Source organism: Haliaeetus leucocephalus, unplaced genomic scaffold, assembly GCF_000737465.1.
Source record: "Haliaeetus leucocephalus isolate CR32 unplaced genomic scaffold, Haliaeetus_leucocephalus-4.0 Scaffold858, whole genome shotgun sequence".
Classification (NCBI taxonomy): Eukaryota; Metazoa; Chordata; class Aves; order Accipitriformes; family Accipitridae; genus Haliaeetus; species Haliaeetus leucocephalus.
Window position 1 is genome coordinate 2,150,699 of NW_010973294.1, and position 19,358 is coordinate 2,170,056.

At 41.3% G+C, this 19,358-nt stretch overlaps 1 protein-coding gene across 1 annotated transcript in view; it reads right to left on the reverse strand.

Moving 5' to 3' along the window:
* The window catches only part of CHD7 (chromodomain helicase DNA binding protein 7), a 90,117-nt gene extending 72,427 nt beyond the window's left edge, over positions 1-17,690 (reverse strand). Inside the window, exon 1 of the mRNA XM_010582895.1 lies at positions 15,833-17,690. Coding sequence (XP_010581197.1) covers positions 15,833-17,515 — 1,683 coding nt within the window. The 5' untranslated portion in view covers positions 17,516-17,690. The remainder of the gene's footprint in view (positions 1-15,832) is intronic.
* Positions 17,691-19,358: the final 1,668 nt, after the last annotated feature.

Below are 19,358 nucleotides of genomic sequence, written 5' to 3' on the forward strand. Positions count from 1 at the left end.
TCAAGCTGTGGGAAGAGGATCGCAGATGAGTAACAGGAATTAGTATTTTTAAATGTTATTGCAAAGGAAGGTGTCCTTTAAGCATTACGCAGCTGCAATTCTAGCAGCAGTAGAGCAGCTTGTGCTTACTCAGAATCCTAGTTTTAAATGAGATGCTCTGCAATTTGTGGACACCTCACAACTTCAAAACACTATCAAAGAAATTTAAGCCCATCAGTGTAAAGCCCTCACAAATTTAACCAGCATTTCATATGCACTTCCGAACTTGGAATACTTCAGTACTTGTAATTTTTGTGCTATGTTATTACCCGGATTTTTGGTATTCATTTATGTTTACATAAAACAAGGTAAGACTGTCTAACTGAAGACTAAATTAATTTGTACTTAACCATAGGATGTCTATAAACAACTAGTGCAATGTACAATGAGAAAAAGAAAATGAAAATGTTGAAGTGGCTCTCAAGACGGTTCCCAGTAATCCCAGGGAAGTGTTTGTGCCATAATACAGTATTGTACAAAATTCTGATTATCCACATGAACAATTAAACCTCAGACACAGGTATGGATTATCTTGAAGGAGAAGCCTAATGGGAATTTAACTTACTTTAGATAGATTGATATTTATGAAAACATCAGCAGATTCTAATACAGGAAATAAAAGAATTAAGATGGGTAAAATTGGCACCAGAGCAAATTGGGTATAAAACCAGTGACTAATAAATTTAGGACAGAAAGTCAGATGCCTGTTCCAACATTCAGAGTAATCTGATTTGGGTAAGAATTTTAAAAAAAATGGAGTACTGGGAGCAAAAGGCAAGTGGTCTTTAAATTGAAGTTTGATAAGGTTATGAAAAGTAGTTCACAAGATGGCACATGTGACAGCTAGAGGCTCAACTCAATGGCCCAGACAATCTTTACAAGTGCTTTGCTCCTAATAAATGGTGACAGCAAAAATCAACAGCAAAATCTTGTTTAGATTAAAAAATAAATGTATTTTAACAAATGTTATTTGGAATATGACAAACACTGAACTTACTAGTTCAGAAATGAGTTAAATATGCTTAGAACAACCATTTATGTTTAATTTCCTAGGGGAGGGAAATCTCTATTAAGCAGACTAACAGGGCTGGTAAGACAAGTTTCTTGTCACAGAAGTTTTACCTTCAAACCTGAAATAAGGGGGGGGGGGGTTAACCAAAAAGTTTTTATAATAACACTGGCCAATACAGTCAGAAAAAAAACCTTAAGTACTACCTCTTTTACAAGCCTTACTTCACTCACATACTCAAATCATCACAGCTATGAACGTGACTACTCAGATACCCCACGGAAAACCTCTGTGATTTCAAATGTTTGTGTTTGTAACACTGTCCTTTGACTAGAAATTGTCTTCATTCATATCATGATTGTCATACAAAATGCAACAGTGCTGTTTAAAACAGAAAGGGTTACTTCTTAAATGAAAATGCCACAGTCCCAGTGTCCTTTTACAATAGCTTTTCTATTCCCTGGTTTGGACAATTTTCCCAAAACAGTGCAGAAGTAATTTTTCTTTTTTAGGTACTCTAGATGATAGAGGTTTGAGAAAAGTAGAAGTAAGCCATTTGTGAAATTACTGGCAATCAGTTGTTCATTTACACAGTTACATTATTTAAGTATTAGTGATATACTTGTAAGGAGCAGGTTAGTGCAGGAAACGCTGCTACCCAGTTGTTGTTGGGCATCTGTCTTAACTTGCAACAGGAATACTGCAACTAAAAAGGCTCTCAAGAGAACTTCACTTCCTTCTAATGTGTTGGAAAACTTGTTCTTCCTCAAGAGCTTCCTACACGCAACATCCCTAACACAAGTTATCTGAAACAATGAGGATAAATGAAGGTAAAACAAATTCTTCCCTCAAAAAACCGAATTGTTTTCGATAGAAATTAACCCAGAGCTCCCAGACCAGAAGCCCCTGGCCTGCTTTGACAGCTCTCCATACCAGTTAATTAACAATGTAAACCCCTTCTCCCATCCCCACCCATTGAGGCAATTAGGTAGTTCACAGGAATGCTTTGTTTTGGGGTAAGTTTGTACAGTTGGTGTAGAGACACTTAGAAGAGATGCAGAGGAGCAAGAGTTTTTATCTTTTACACCTACTAGTAAGTATATCAGACTTAAGCAGTTAACCACTGAAAGAGCAAGACAACCTGCAGATCATACTTCAGCTGCTTGCAGCCCAGGCTTTCCTGTATAATATACACTTCCCACCCACAATGTTTTCTTTGCTTTACTTATGAATACAAGCAACTACTTCTTCAGCATCTACAACTCAAGAGAACATGTTCCCAAGTTAAAAGGAAAATACACTGATCAAGATTTCAATAATTCTATGTTTGTGACTTGCAAAAAATAACTCAGTGGTTTCTAGGATTGAAGGTAGGTATTTTCATGCGCACAGGTAATGCTCCTTTTACATATTAGTCCTCAGTTCTGCATGAGAATTTTTGATTATCCAATTAGACATAGTTAGTATAAGTCCTTTAAATGCAGAGAGTTACTTTCCGAAGCTGCAGCGGTTATTCTAGATATACTAAAAAGACAAAGCAGAACAGAAGACTACACCCAAAGGCTTTTTGCCTTTCTGAGGACATACAAATGCACAGCAGAAGTCAAGCTGGCATTCCAGAAAGCGTGCGGGAGCTGAGGAACAAGCAGTGTTAACTCTTCTCAAGGGAGGGGAGCACCAGGCAGCGGTGGCGGTGGTGGGGACGGAAGAGGGAGGAGGTTTGCGGCCGCCTGCGTAACCCCAGGCACCTTACCGGGCTGTACATTTCCACTCTGTGAAATGGAAACAGTGATCGGGTTTGCCTGCCCCGCCGGCGTATTCCCACTGACTCAAATTACTGAAAGGTTCTCTGATGGAAGAAGTTAACAGACATGGAGGGTACGTATCACAGGCTAAAGCCATCTTTTTCTAGCTGACAGGTTAGTATTAGTAAGCCAAACAACTCAGGTAACTGTGGTTTCATGCTGCCACTTTCCACTACGAGATTTGCAGCTCCACAGAAAGGCTCAGTTATGCCCAGTTCCCTTCAATCCAAAGGCAAATACAACAAGGATTTTCACTATACATTCTCTTCAGTCTTTCCATTTCGTTTCCAAAACGGTGGCACCATACAATCCATTACTTCCAGGTGAGGTGAGGATACACCATCCTGATCAGCCAACACAGAACTCACCGTTGGGACAGCCCCCTGAAGAGATCATAGAATGGTTTGGGTTGGAAGGGACCTTTAAAGATCATCTAGTACAACTCCTCTGCAATGAGCAGGGACATCCTCAACTAGATCAGGTTGCTCAGAGCCCTATACAAGCTGACCTCGAATTTTCCAGGGATGGGGCATCTACCACCTCTCTGGGCAACCTGTTCCAGTGCCTCACCACCCTCACTGTAAAAAATGTCTTCCTTCTATCTAGTTTGAATCCACCCTCCTTTACTTTAAACCCATTACCCCTTGTCCCATCACTACAGGCCCTGCTTAAAAGTTTGTCCCCATCTTCCTTATGAGCCACCTCTAGGTACTGAGAGGCTGCAATAAGGTCTACCCGGAGCCTCCTCTTCTCCAGGCTGAACAACCCCAACTCTCTCAGCCTGCCCTCACAGGAGAGGTGTTCCATTCCTCTGATCATTTCTGACGACCTCCTCTGGACCCGCTCCAACAGGTCCATGTCTTTCCTGTGCTGAGGACTCCAGAGCTGGACACAGCACTCCAGGTGGGGTCTCACCAGAGCACAGTAGAGGGGCAGAATCACCTCCCTCGATCTGCTGGCCACGTTTCTTTTGATACAGCCCAGGATACGGTTGGCTTGCTGGGCTGTGAGCGCACCTTGTTGGCTCATGTCCAGTTCTGCATCCACCATTACCCCCAAGTCCCTCTCCACAGCGCCGCTCTCAATCCCTGCATCCCCCAGCCTGTATTGATACCAGGGGTTGCCCCGACCCATGTGCAGGACCTTGCACTTGGCCTTGCTGAACCTCATGAGATTCACATGGGCCCAATTCCTCAGCTTGTCCAGGTCCCTCTGGATGGCATCCCGACCATCAGGCATGTCAACCGTACCACTTAGCTTGGTGTCATCTGCAAACTTGCTGAGGATGCACTCGATCCCACTGTCTATGTCACTGATGAAGATATTCAACAGTACTGGTCCCGATATACTTTGCTTTATACTGAGGTGTAACCACTGCCATTTCAGACACCAGCCTGAGCAGACCCCATCTGAAGTAAGATCTACATTACAACACAGGACTCTGTTCTGTCAAATTTTTTTCCCATTGTTTTTATTTTTTAATCTGTAAGCCTCTAGTAGCGGAGATGTAATTCTCTTTAAAAACTTCCCATATGCATATTGTTGCTTAGCATACAAACCTGCTCTCCTTAATCACCTTTCCCAGGCCACTTAAAGCATTCTGCAGGGGACTTCAGAGGTATACAGACCACAGGTTGAAACCACCAACTCAAAGAAATCTTAATGGATACACATGAGATACAAAACCAAAGGAGATCGTGAGTAATCAACTCTATTTTTCTCTTGGGGTGGGAAGAGAGCAGTTCTCCAAATGGCCTTTCCTTTGCACTATTTTATTAACTTCATCATGACAAAGTAGGCTTGAAATCACAGACTTCTTAAAAATCCTTTGATGTTATATATGCTGCCCAAGATTCATTTATGTCAAAGAGCCCAAGATACTTCTCAAGCTCTAGTTCTTTAGTCACAGCAACAAATGAAAAAAGCCTTTGAGTATGTTATCTATGGCATGTCACAGGTAGGCCTTTTCCCAGCTCCTCTAGTAATTGAACTAAACTAACAATTAAATCAGAAAGTGTCATTAGAACTGGGGGGGATGGGGGAGGGGGGAGAGGGGAGGGGCGGAAAAAAGAAAAGAAAAAAACCCAACTAAAACCACCACCTAGTTTTCTGTGGACAAACACCACGCTTAGCGGTACCAATTGAGATAACTCTTAATTATAATGTCTAATCATACTTTAGTTCTCCAGCCACTTTCATTAACATCGTTCTGTGAAACATTAAATACCTTATCTTTAGTGCAGATATCTGTAGTGTCCTACCTCCAGCCATTCTTTACACAACCTATAGTAAAATGTAAAAATCACTACACATAGGTCTTAAATCAGACGTGCCTACAGCAATATCGGGTCTAAATTTTGTTTTATATTGTAACATTATATTATAACTGGAGAGCTGTGTCTAAAGCAACCCTTTATAACTTAGCCCTCATCGCCGCTAACAGTTTCTGAGTTATGTTTTTCGGCGTTGCTGTACAGTGCAGCAGGGAACTGCAGGAACTGCTCTGCTGTCCCCTGCTCGCCACTACTGCAGAGGAGCACCTCTCAAGCACACCCGACAGCAATGCTGGCAATGCAAACACGAAACAAGCAACCTGTGTCAGACAGCAAAAATTCCCTGAATCCCAGCCTAATGCCTTAGTATTTCAAAGGAGGCTAGCAGAGAAAAAGACTTGGAACTAAGTAGTCTTCCAGCACTGTAGGTATTTATCCCTATGTCCACAACTGATGATGCTTGCCCCAGTAAACATTTGCAATATTCCATTAACAAACTGAGTGAGATACTAATAACAGCTATAAAGCCCCATGTTTCAGACTAGTTTTAATGACTATGTATTTCATATACAGTTGTACAAGTAAACTGTGATGTCAACTTTTTATGGTAAGGTGTCACTTTAAATTCAAACAGGCACTGTATATTATAAGCCTCCCACTATATTTAGCAACAATTGGCTGGTACAGAAAGATTTCTTCCAAAAATAAAATAAAGCACTTCATATCATTCAACGCTCACATGTAAGGAAAATTACAGTATTATCACAGTTATCAGAGTCTTGCAGGGCCAAAAAAGATATGAAGTACCAGAATGCAAGTGGATGGAGGGCCATCTGGAGAGAAAGGAGATGTAAAAGGAGAGAGGAAAAAAACCAGAGTTCATATTGACTACTGGATAGTAGGAAGTTTGTTATGAAGCTTGTTATGAGTCCTCTCTGTCTTTTCTTACAGGAACACTAGATCAAAAAATCTAGAAGTATTAACTTCTCAGTTACTGTGGCCTTTATGTTCTTTTGTTTGTGGGAGTTAGAGACAAAATAAAACACAATTTAATTAGCACAATTAAAATTGACTAATGTTTTTCTGATTCAACTGATTAAATTATTCAGTCTGTTTTAAGAAAGAAGTCTATTGTAGGTGGGTATACCTTCCTTTTGGGAACTCTTGTGTTACATATGAAAATTTCCTCTCTGATTAAAATAACAAGAGTTTATATTTAACAAAATATAAAAAAAAATGAAAGAGGAAACTTCAGTAAGTGTTTGGCACTCCCTACAACATGTTATATCAATATAGCAAAGACACATTTGGTGTTGAATATTGAAGAGTAAGTGTTGCACTCTTGAAGACAAATACTTGCAATTTTCCAAAATTAAAAGGTTAATAATACTCCATAGAAACCTGCCAAGCTCCAGAAGTTAACATTTCTTGACGTTTAATTTCTACAGCAGCAACCCATGCAATATGAACCCACTCCCTGTTGTTCTTAATTTTTGTGCTTGTCCAGTGTAATACATAAGCTGCTGTCTCCTAAACTAGGCTAACACAATAAAACCACTGAGGAGGAGTACAGGAAAGAGTTGAATCCAGACCCTCGGTACTGATTCAGGGATGAACGGGTGGTAAAACAACAGAAGCAAAGAAACAAGGATTCCTCCCAACCCAACAGTGGAAGATCAGAGAGAGATCCACTTCTTTTTCTTCCACATCTTGTATACCTGCACTACTCTTGGGTTAACCTCTACAATTACCAAATTCCTACACAAGAAGTGGGATTTCCTGCTTTGAACTGTTAGACTGATGATGTCCGTCTTCTTGAGCTGCACCCTTAAGCAAGAACAATACTGGAAGCAGGAACAAGGAGAGCAGGGAGATGGCATGTTTTAGAGTAACAGATACCTGAGTAAGAATTGGAATTGGGGAGTTTTATGAATTTGGGTTTTGAATAACAATCTTTATGTCCATCATCTATATGTTCCTCTTCATAAACAGGGGTAACACCATTACCAACCTTGCCCAGTAACTAAGAAAATTCTGACTAAATAGGTGATATATCAAGGTCAGTAAAATCAGAAAGAATGCTGGTTCCAGAGTTTATAAATCAAACCCATACTCGGATCACTAAGCCATCCCATCTCCCAGTTCTGTTTCCTCAAAAAGACTAAGAAATTAATCTCGAGTTTTATTTCTAGCTTTTCATGCTTTTAAATGATTCTCTATGTTGAAGAAAAGAAATTCCATTCAGTGCTCAAGGAAAACAATTCATTGACAGATACTGGAGGCATCTTCCCACATTTCAATGCACATGACACACATCTAACAAAACTGTGCCAAGCTCTTTTTGCTAGAAAGGGGGTGTTCTTTCATCTCTTCAATAACAAAATAGCTGCAAATACTTCAGTTGGAAGAGGAAAAAAGTCCTTCTTTTCTAAAAAAGAAAACACACCTCTGAAATCAAATCAGTCATTTATATTTGTGTGAAAAAGGGAACAAAAGGTGAGAGTTAAAAAAAATTTGGGAGAACTTGGAATGTAACCTGCCACTAATTCAATAAAACAAGACAAAGCTTTGAATTCTAACAGAAGTTTTAATTTATCAAAATTTGAGGGAGGACTCAAGGGCTGGTCATTCAGGACAAGTGCTACAGAAACTTGAGCTGTGTAAGCGTATTAAAGGGCCTGAAAGCTCACTGCCAGAGGAAGAGGCAATCCCCATTTTCTCACACCAAGCATCCCCACTCCCACAGCACCAGTTTGGGTGATCTTGTGGTCGCACAGTGAAGAGATGCCAGGAACGTGACCTGGCCAGGTAAGCCAGTTCACCAAATGATCAGGCATGCAGATGGAGCAGGAAGGAGCTAAGGTGCTGTATCTCAGACCTCAGCCACCTTTATTTGCATGGATTATTTTTTTTAAGCAGATTAGATATTGAGAGTTCTGCAGCTCACACAACTATGCTGGGAAGCTGTTAGTGGACTGCCTGCCCACAGCACAGTGACGCAGAAGGTGCACCCCGAAGTAGTGTGCAGAGCAGTAACGGGCACCACCGTGCCAAACGGCCGCCTCCGGCAAGGGATGAAGAGGCAGGCGGCTCAAGCAGCTGGCGCAGGAGAGGTGGGGCGAGTCCCTAGACTCTGTCCCCATCTTAACACCGGCGCTGGCCATCTCCTCTCCGCTCCCACCGCTCAGCACCACTCCACCAGCTCAGCTTCGCCTGTCGCTGCCCCCTCCTGCCCACGCTTCCTACTCTGCTCCCACCAGCTCCCAAGAAGCAGCTTCACCATCTCTAAACCACACCTGCAAACTTGAGAATATTTCAAAAGAAAGATCTGCACAAACAGATGCTTTAATCACCGTGAAAAATTCAAGGGTGTTAATCTTGCTCCTTAGCTACCAAACTTTACAACTCTGTTGACAAAAGAAGGCACCAAATATTTATAGATGACATCTCTACAGAAAAAAACCCAAGCTATTTGTTCCCCAAATCCAGACCACATTACCACCTGTATAATACGTCTCTCTCCATACAATTAAAAGAACATTGATACCTAGAGAGCAAAGCTCTCGGAGAATAAAGAAAGGAACGGGAGGGGTACACATCCATTCTGACGCGTTGTTCAGGTGAGACCATCCCTTTTTAAAAACACCATTCCAGTATTTTGGTTTCATAATGGTTTGGTCATCAGTTCTTTCACTGTAACTCAAATGTGAAAATTCAAAAGTGAAAACCACTGGCTCACTGAACTGAGGGAGAAAACAACCTCTACAGACAAAAGTGAAAAATCCAACTTCAGAGTGATGGTGTCCCATCATAGTGGGAACCGAGACATTTACTCTCCCCAGAGGAAAAAGGACATTTACGCAAGTTTGTGACACTTGCATTCAAGATACAAGCAAAGGCAGATTAGTTTAGAACAAATGGATGCCTCAAATTCCACATGAAAAAACAGGATGGAAGACCAGGAGGAGGATCCATAATAAAAAGGCAGGAAATTATTACTTCGCCTGCAACTTGTTCCTTATTAAGATTGCCACTGTATTTAATGAAATAACAAATAAATGTAAAAAAAATAATCAAGCATTTTTCCTTTCATTTGCCCCAATCTTCCATCCTTGTAAGTTATGCAGCTGATGATCATACACACATTTCCCTATCAGCTTTCAGTCATGAAAAAAAAAGCTTCTCTGAAACAACAGATTTATATTTGTTCAAATAAATATAAAATAGGAGAAAGTGTTCAGCCATGGGAAAATAAGATGACTGCCAAATCCCACTGGAAGTGACCATCAGCAGATAAGAATACTGTACTGAGGTACTGAACAGCAGCATAAATTTAAAAATATTTCTAGTTAGGTGATTCCTCAGATAATGCTAATGATTTCAAGAAAAATCACATTCAGGTCACCAACATATCATAGAAACTTTCAACATATTCATGCTGAAGAACAAGTCTAGTAACTCTTAAGCCTACAAAATCAGCGTGCTGATGCAGACTTGTGTATTTATGCTAATGCTGCAAACTGGCTTTACCCAAAACTCCAGAGCAGGTAATTTAATGGCACGAATTACTTTCATCACAGTCAAATCATGGCACCTGAGGGAATAAGTATTCCTGAAGTTTCTTGTACATCCTCAACAGTAAAAAGGACCAAAAAATCCATAGCAAAACCATCTCAAAACTACAGTTTTTTGGCCCAAAGGCCTATTCACTGTAGAATCACTGCAACCCCTTATTTACAGAAGTACATATAGCCTTCTCAAGGGTGAGGAAGAAATAAGCCTTTGGATATGTTAATATTAACTGTTAGACTGGAATATGTCTGAGAGAGACCTGCATGTGAACTAGCTCATGGATGGATCAGGTTATCAGCATAACAGACTATTCTACTCCACAAAGGTGAAATAACTTCAATAGTTTTAACCAAAGGTAGCTTTAATGATCCATTTTTATTTGGAAAATCATTGTTAATTACATTGCTCAAATACAGGAGTTCTTCAGAGTCTCAACAACATACAGCAGAAGCCTGTAAACTTAAGAAAAATTTGCTGTTATCAGCCTTTACTTTCAGATGAATACTATGGATTTTCTTCTCAGGTTTTCTTTCATCATTCTCACCAACTTCTGATCTGGCCTAGGTTTTTTACATATATTTTACATAAATACACATGCACACATGTATGCTTATCTGTATATAAAAATAATATACAATTGTAATAAAGGTTTGGTATTAGTGTTTTTTTAATTCCATTTAGTCTGGCACCATCAACAATCTTGCCAACATACACTAGTTGCTGGTCTATGAACACTTGGAAAGGGAAACTAGAATTTCTAGGGGCAGCCATGAGATTCTGCTGAACATGCAGCATATACAGTACCCCAAAAGACCAGCTAGCAGTCACGTGAAATAGCCTCTGTATCAAAACAAAAAGTAACGAATACTGTTTGTAAGTCTTTAAAAAAAAAAAAAAAAAAGGAGTTGTTCTACTTATTGACAGGAAAATAGTCAAAAAGCTAAACGCTTAAAGGATGAAAAAACTAACAGTTCTCTCTGGAGGTGTGGGACATTGCTTATGAGTATTAATTATGGGAAAAATCCTAACCATCTGAAATGATACCATTTCTTACTAAGTGAAATTATAGGACACACATTGACAGATAATTGGTTATGCGAAGACAGTAAGGAGGTAAGTAAGGAGTCAGTCTCTTCTTACTACTCGTAGACATTAAAACAATTAAATACCCAGGAGAAAGTCAACTTCATTTTAGTGTGCCAGCAGTAACTAATTTAACCTGCACTCTCTGCCAGGTTAGAGTATTGTGTCAAACCACTCCAGCTGATGGTAGTTTTCATTAATATCCCAAGTATAAATTAAACTGAGGCAGCAACACAGGGTTTGAAAATGCAGGAAGGGCCTGTGACAGGGGTGACCCAGCTGGTGACTCAGCAGGACTTTCCCTGCCTCTTCCCCTGCAAGGGAGGGCAGGAAATTTCAAAAGAATGTGTTCATACCAAACACAGCTATGAGTTATGATTTAAAGCAAAGTCACATGCCCACAGATAGTAAGGCCAGCAGAGCAAACCTGGCAGTAACACACACAAAATGAATTCCTTCTCCACAAGAAGCTGGACGCTGCAACCCAGCATCCTTCAACACTGTTGCTGCCCACCATTGAGGTCTATCATTTATTCAAGCATGGAGGCTACACCATAACTATTTGTTATTTAAGTATTCCTGTGCTTAACTATAAATAATGTAGATCACATTTGTGGAACATGATTAATGAACAGGACTCGAAACTTTAGCCCACACAGTAGCTGTGGGTAAATAAGAATTTCTGTAAAACAACACACCCAGGATAGCCTATTCTTGGCAGAGAGAACTCCTACACTTGCTCTATCACTAGTAAAGTTCTCTGGAAATAACGATACATAAGAGCAACTGCATAGCATTAGACCCCCAGAGGCCTGTCTAACCTGATACCCTTCTCTGACAAGGTCTGTGGAAGAGTACAAGAACCAGACATGCACAGAGTAGATGCACCCCAACAACAAACTCTCAGCCACTTATTTACGGCACAGACCTGCTGAACCAAATGTGGTGCTTTAATCTTTATCAAATGATGATGCATTTTTCTGCGCAACATCTCAGAGATCAGCATCTTAATGTGTAGTTCTGAGCTCACCACCTGATAATTTGCTGAATACCTTAAAAGAATTCAAGGAGACAAAAAACAGGTGACAAACAACCCTTGTTTCACATTCACCTTCTTCATGCACCCGTATCACTCAATTTTAGAAGCTTTTACCATCTCTCTCCTTCCCTTCCCCTCTAAATCACCTCCCTCTGTGCTTTTTCAAGTGCTGCTGTATTTTCTGAGGCCGGAGGAAGGTGCCCAGAGCTGCACAGCACTTGCCACATAGGGGTACCATGCATACACGTAATAACATGGTAACTATCTTTGTTTTCCTCTCCGCTGCTTCATAACAGTTCCTACTGTTTTATTTCTTTGACTGTCATAGCACATTTTCAGACAGCCATCTAACACCAAGACCCTGTTCCTAAGGAGAGGGTTTTGCCTGTCATTTCACTGCCCAGGTACCACAGAATCATTTAGGTTGGAAAAGACCTTTAAGATCATCGAGTCCAACTGTTAACCTAACACTGCGAAGTCCACCACTAAACCATGTCCCTAAGCACCACATCTACATGTCTTTTAAATACCTCTAGGGATGGGGACTCCACCACTTCCCTGGGCAGCCTGTTCCAATGCTTGAGAACCCTTTTGGTGAAGGAATTTTTCCTAATATCCAATCTAAACATCCCTTGGCCATGCCTTGACTCACAGCTTACGGCCAAGTGATTGATATTCCTGTTGTATTTCTAATTATTTAGTTTCATTATTGTTAGGCTCTTCACCACGTCTGCACTTGGCACTCAGCTTTCAGTATGTTAACAGCAGCAGCAAACTTTGCCATCTGACTTTTCACTCTCCTCCAGATCATTTATGAGTATTTTGAAGAGCACAAGCTCACAAACCCAACACAGATGCCTCTACTGTGAAAACAAGCAAGCTACTCTTACCCTCTGCTTTGCATCTTGGCCGATTACCCTGCCACAGCAGAAGCCACCTTCCCATTCCATGGCCACTGAGCTCTTCCAAAAGTCTTTGGTGAAGAACGTTTCAAAAGAGGGCTTGAAAAACCAAGCACACTGACTGAATGTCCCAACACTACCATGGTTCTTATGAATCTATCAAACTCCACTGAAGTCAGCAACTCACTGCTAACAAGGTCCTAATAACTATGTCTAGTTTTCAGCTATTAATCTAAACCAGCTGAATTGTCAACCACCAGCTCTATCTCCCAGCCAAAATAATTTGCAGTTTTGCACACAAAAAAGAAGTAACAAGCCCTAGAAACGACACGGCAATTTCTTTCAAGTTAAAAGCAGAAGAACTGCACTTTCCTTCCAACATATCTAAAAACAAAACAGTAATTTGGTTAACCACAAATATTACAGCCTTCCCATGATAAGGCTAGCTTCAAATCACTGAAAAATAATTACTAAGATGGCTTCCGTTGATTTAAAAGTACATAGTGATTTCCATTTTACTGACTGTATTAATTTTGTTGATTCATTTTATACAAATAAAAACAAACCAGTCATTTAAATAACTGTTCTTCAGTGAACAGTTTTCTGCCAACTGACATGAAGGGAAAACCACTACACAGACAGGCGAGCTACAAATTCTGTATTCAGTCTTAAGAGCAGGGGTTTCGCACATCTGTATTTTTCCCCGGGGGTCAGGAGGAGTTGAGTTTTCATTGACTTGAACAATATTTATTTCATCCAAACAGTTTTCAAGGGGGAAATGCCTGCCTGTCAAGAATTTCATTACTACACTCAGGTCTCAAACTAACTACTTAATGGGAAGGTATGTTAACAATAACTTTTACAAATAAAAACTTAACTTCTCTGTTCACCTACTTCTGTTATTTGACTAGCTACAACTATCTGAATTACTGATTTTAATCAAATAACTTATCATGTGGTTTTCCTCTATTATTTAGTTTCAGCACTTACCTTTGTTCAAGCTATTCATCTGCAGTTCAGAACTTTGTAACAGGATACATAGCTCATTTAAGGGTTCAACTGTCTGCATTTTACCTCTTCAATGATTAAAGGGAAATAAATGTCCCAAGAACATTTAGCAAGCCTGTCCATTCTACAAGTAAACCTTCTCCTCCCAAACCACCTCTTGCTGCCAAAAAAAGGTGTACTGGATGGTCAGACGAAAACAAGGAATTAATGCCAGTGAAGAACACCACAGCTTTAGGGCACAGTCGATCTCAAATCTTCCCTTCCCACACCCCCACCATTACTAGCTGTGAAGGATCCCAGGGACGCCGGTTTTTGTTCCTTTACTTAGCAGTCTTACGTTGCCATTTCTACAATTTTCCTTCCATTTTTTTCTGCCAGATGTGTCAGCTCTCATCTTCAGGGTAAAAAACACATCTTGTATGTCTTTTTTCTGATGCCCAGTCCTTCTGTACTGATTTCGCTGTGTTGTCATTACCCCCTTTCCAAATACCCGCTCATTCTCTTGCGTTTTTTCGTATAGTCTTGAGTTCTCTCCTTTCTCATTCTGCTTACCCACACAGTCGATAACACAAGAGGCATTGTCAAGAGCTGCTCTATCAAGGAGGAACACAGAACTCCACATGCATGCGAGAACTGTAATTCAGGTCCTCCAAACAAAGCCTGTGCATGAAGGTGGGGGGAGAGGGAGGGCCAACACAGGTATAAAATTTCACACCAATTTTGAGGGGGGCAGGGGAGAAAAAGACGATCTTGAAGATATTCTTTGCCCCTTGCTCCTCCTCCCTCCCAGAAAGACGGTGTCCTTCCCCTTGCCCAGATTAGGCCCTTGATCTCCCTCCCGGGGCTTCCCCACCCTACGGCACCTCCAGCGCTCCCCCCTCCTCTCTTCCAGGGGGAATGTGGAAGCCTCTCCCAGCTGCTGAGCTGCTCCATCTACCACTCCTTGTCAGCTGCCTCTCTGCAGCGCATACATCTGATTCCCAGACCCACCTCACGCTGTGCGGAGCGGCTAACAGAAGCAGCCGGCAGGCAGCAGTGGAGGGGACTGCTGAGCAGCTGCTTTCCGCACAGGCCTGGGACACTGGCTAGGACAGCTGTTTTTATGATTTATTAAGCTTATTGTAGCATCATATCATTATGACTGCATTCCAACAATTGTCTCCAAATATTTATGGGCAGAGCTACTTGGCATTAATTACTGACTGGTTTAAAAAAATAAAATTAAGCCTCTGATGTCTTGACCACCTATTCATTCAGTACCAAAACCTCTTGAACGATGACTGATAGAGCCAGAGGCAAGCAATGGCAAATGCGAAGATCCCAAAAGGCACTTTTTCAGCTGAAGCTTAACATACTAGCATGTAGTCAAACCTGCTAAGCTACAGAGGATCAAGATGTTTTACCGTTTTTGGCTTTTAATTGAAAAGTGACGTGGAAGCAATACATTTTCATTGAAACCCGGCAGATCAGAGACTCAGTAAAATAAAACTTCTATCCTATTTGAGATTTTATTTAAGCCTCAGAAGATTTGATTTCTGACTATGATTCACACCTGCTGTCTTCTCCTTGCATAAACTGTTGCCCTATCACTTCCCAGTTGCATTACTTAGTGCTGAAGCAGTTCATCCTGAAAATCTTTTCACACGTAAAAATTTCAGCTTTAACTTAAAACCACAAAACATTCCCTTAGGATTTAAGGAAAACTCTGAGTTTGGCCAAAACAAACACATTATAACACACACTTCTTTCTCCAAGTTGCAAATACAAAAATTAATAGTTTAAATGACAATTCTCACACATGCTTTCCATTTTCCCCCTCAAAGGAACCAACAAGGAAAAAGAAGCAAGTATTCAGCTTGTCCTGTTGCTGTATCACATTTCAGTCTATCTATAATGTTATCCTGTAAAAATTACTGTAAGGACATTAGCAAGCCACCCGAACCTCATTTTACCTTCAGCTTCTGTGCACCAAGAAAGCCACATAACCAGAAACAACCAGGGAATTCAAACAGGAGCAACTATTTTGAAACCATAGATCTTGTGTACCCTGAAACGCATTTACAGTAATTTAAAACATTTTCTGCTCATTGGAAGTAGCTTACCTGAAGGACAGGCACTTTTTGTGGTGTGTTTTGTGGTGACTGGTGAAGCTGTGCCCAAGGCTGATGATGAGGATGTGGGGGTGGTGAAGACTGATGATGTATCCCTGGATGAGGCTGCATGGGAGGACAGGTTGGCATTTGCTGTTGAAAAGACTGCTGTTGACTAGGAAGCTGCTGGCCAGATATTAGTCGCTCTTGTATTGCTTGCGGATCTGCAAGGCCAACACCTGGACAACCATTTGGTCTCATGTGCCCACCCATCTCCCGTGGTGTTGAAGACATACCCATAAACGGACGATTCTGTTGCATGTTTCGGGGGCCCATATTCCTTTGTCCAATTCCCATGGCACCAGGGGGCTGGTGTGACGGCTGAGGATGGGGTATATTTGGATAACTGCCAACTTCCATTGGTATTCCAGCACTACCAGGTCTAACCTGCGGAGGAGGTGTACCTGCTGGATTACTCATTGCTTTCATAGGTGACATGGGAGGTGGAGAGGCATAAGTTCCCTGAGGCTGTGAAGGGTGCATAGTTTGCGTGTTCATTTGGTTAAGTGAGCCACTAGGGTGGATGGGTTGCTGGTGCATTAGTCCTTGACCACTGTTTGATGGAAATCCGACAGCATTTGGGTATCTTGGTACAGATTGATTCATTGGAGTGTTATTTGTAAGGCCTAAATTCTGATTCATCCCTGTATTATTAACTAATCCCTGATTAAGGTTACTGTAAGGATATCGAGAATACTGCCCTGAGTTGTTTATAGTAGGTGAGGGTACCGTCTGGCTCCGAGAACTAAAATTAAGTGTTTGCGGCCTAACAGCACCCTGCTGGGGAGGATTAGGGGAGAATCTGGGACTGTGGGCTACTGATTCTCCATGGAGAGCAGTGGGGGGATGGTGGTGAAATTGCTGGACTGAGTGTCGCAAAGAAGGTGCCATACTGGGATTCTGCTGGGGCACATGAGACAAGTGGCCAGGTCCTGAGGTGGCAATGAAAGGGTTTCCCTGATTGAGGCCTTCTTGGCCTTGAGAAAACTGGTTCATCCTCTGCTGTTGTGGCTGACCGTGCTGCTGCATTGAAAAATCACCACGAGCCATGTAGTTTCCCATCTGCTGCATGTGCTGAGGATGGCCCTGCCCGGGGGGTCCGGAGGGTGCCTGTGGCGGCTGTGTCGGTTGCGGTTGCTGCTGCTGTTGCTGCTGGTACGGTGCTCTGATCTGGTCTGGCACTTGAACTGCCCGTGGTCCCCACATGGAGCCACTGTCTACGAAGGGTTGCCCGTGCCTTTCGTTCTGCATGCTGGGATAGACTCCCATCTGACCACCAGCACCACTGCCGTGAGGAACCTGAGGAACTGGAGGGTTGTGATACTGTGAATGAGGAGACGCTATACCATTCCCAGGGGCATTGCTTATCATCCTGTTCGGCTGATCCATCAGGTGCATTTTCTGCTGTTCGTATTGATTATAGTGATCAAAATGGGTCAGCTTGGCTTGATTTTGATTTGCAGGGGGATGATGAAGAGATGACTGTAAAGAGGGAAATCCTTGATCCATGGGCATTTGCTGCCCCATAGGATTTACTGTATTTTCAGGATATCCACATTCTCCAAGACCTTCCAACCCTTCACTGAAAATATTCCCATCTTCTCCAAACAGACTCATCATTCCTGGATCTGCCATCTTTTTTCAGCACACAGCTCCTCAGAGCTACAACTAGAATGCTAGTCTGTGCTTCACCTCGGCGAGGTGTTTTGTCCTCAAAGCCTTTAATCCTCAACTAATCTCCTTCATGTCATTCCATATTTCCTTAATTCTTTTGGACCACGCAGTGTCAGGCAAAGTCTGGTTACTGCTCCTAGAAAAAGTGGGGGAAGGGGGAGAAAGAGAGGAAGATATTGAAATAAGTAACGTCAGGCAATATAAAGAAAACATACTTGACTGTTTTTTAGACAATGCTAGCTAGTTTCAGCCCCTGAAATACATCTTAAAAACCTATTTCACTTTATGAAGGATTCATTAGCTTTATCAGAAGCTTTATTATGATAGAGAGTTAGAAAGCAAGCAAAACACTAGCCTTAACCTTAAATTAATCCATTCACTACACTTCCTAGTGCTCCTTTCTTGGGTGGAACAGAACAAAAGAACACAACATGCAGCAGCAGCAGCTGCCACAGCAGGTAGGCAGATGTATGAATACAGCCAAGCAGCCCATCTGCCGAACTAAAGCCCTGAAAACGCTCTAGTTACCAACAGCATGTCCTTAACCTTATTCCCTTGAGCTGTGTAATCAGATGAGCAAGCAGAAGCGCCAAGTCCTACGATGGACTAAAGTTAGTTATACAGACAACAGATTTTTCAAACACACGCAGAGATGACCCTCTAAAACATACCAAACTCCAAGACTTAGCATTTAGGAAGAAAAAAAATAATAATTTTTTTTTAAACACACCATTTATCTTAATTTAATGAAGTTGTAAACTGAAAGACATGACGCTCCTTCGCATTTAAGCAAAACTATATGCTCAGTTTGTGTAAGAAAATTAAATTCAAAAGCTTCATTCTATGATAGGGTAGATTTCTCAATCCATACCCTAATTTCTCTCATGATGATAACAGGGAACACTGTCATTGGAGTCCATTATTCATCTTCAGGCAATCATGCTACTAACTGCAACTACAGCACTTTAGAAGACCACACTGAAGTTTTGTTCTCTCCAGAATTATAAACTTGAAAACTCACTCAGGCAAATAAGTAAAGGCAAAAGAATTTAAATAATAAAATGCTAACCTAACAAGGTACACACTTGGACTTGGGGGAAAAAGAAAAAAGCAACACACAATAACAGAGTAGATTCAGAAAAGTTCCCATTTAGGTTTTTCACAGGGAAGACTGGCATGTTCTGAAATGTGTCCCCCGTCCTCTCCCTGCAACAACTCGAAAGATTTTGTTTGGATCTGCTTATTATGAACAAAACTAGTCAAATGTCATCTTTCCTTCTTAAGATCAGAACTTGAAATGCTATGTCTTATATCCCAAAATAAAGTTTAAGACAAGGAAGCCTATCCACGTAGCAAATAAAACCAACTATTTTTGCATCTTTGTCATAATTTAGTAGCGACTGTACTTGCAGATACCAACTTGCCCTTAATCGGTGATCACAGAAAAGATTGACAAGTTTGCACTATCACATCTTGCATTTTGTTGCGGATGAGGGATGCTTTCAGTCACTTTGGATGCAAAATGCCAGGCCAGACTATTTTAACTAAAGGCAATTTGTCCCAGACAAGTTTTAGGGATAAAGTATCAGCACATTTATTACACTTTTTGTAGCCATTGTCAAGAGGACCTTCTACAGCATGAAGCAGAGGGCAAGAGGAAAAGCGTAAGCATTTATCACTCCTCTTAAAATAGCATTTGAATGTCACCTTTAAAACCACACTCTTAAATCTCTTTAGTGCTCAGCTGGGATATTAACACATATTTCTAAATCACTTGGGGGTAAAGTCCTATGAACCGTCTTAT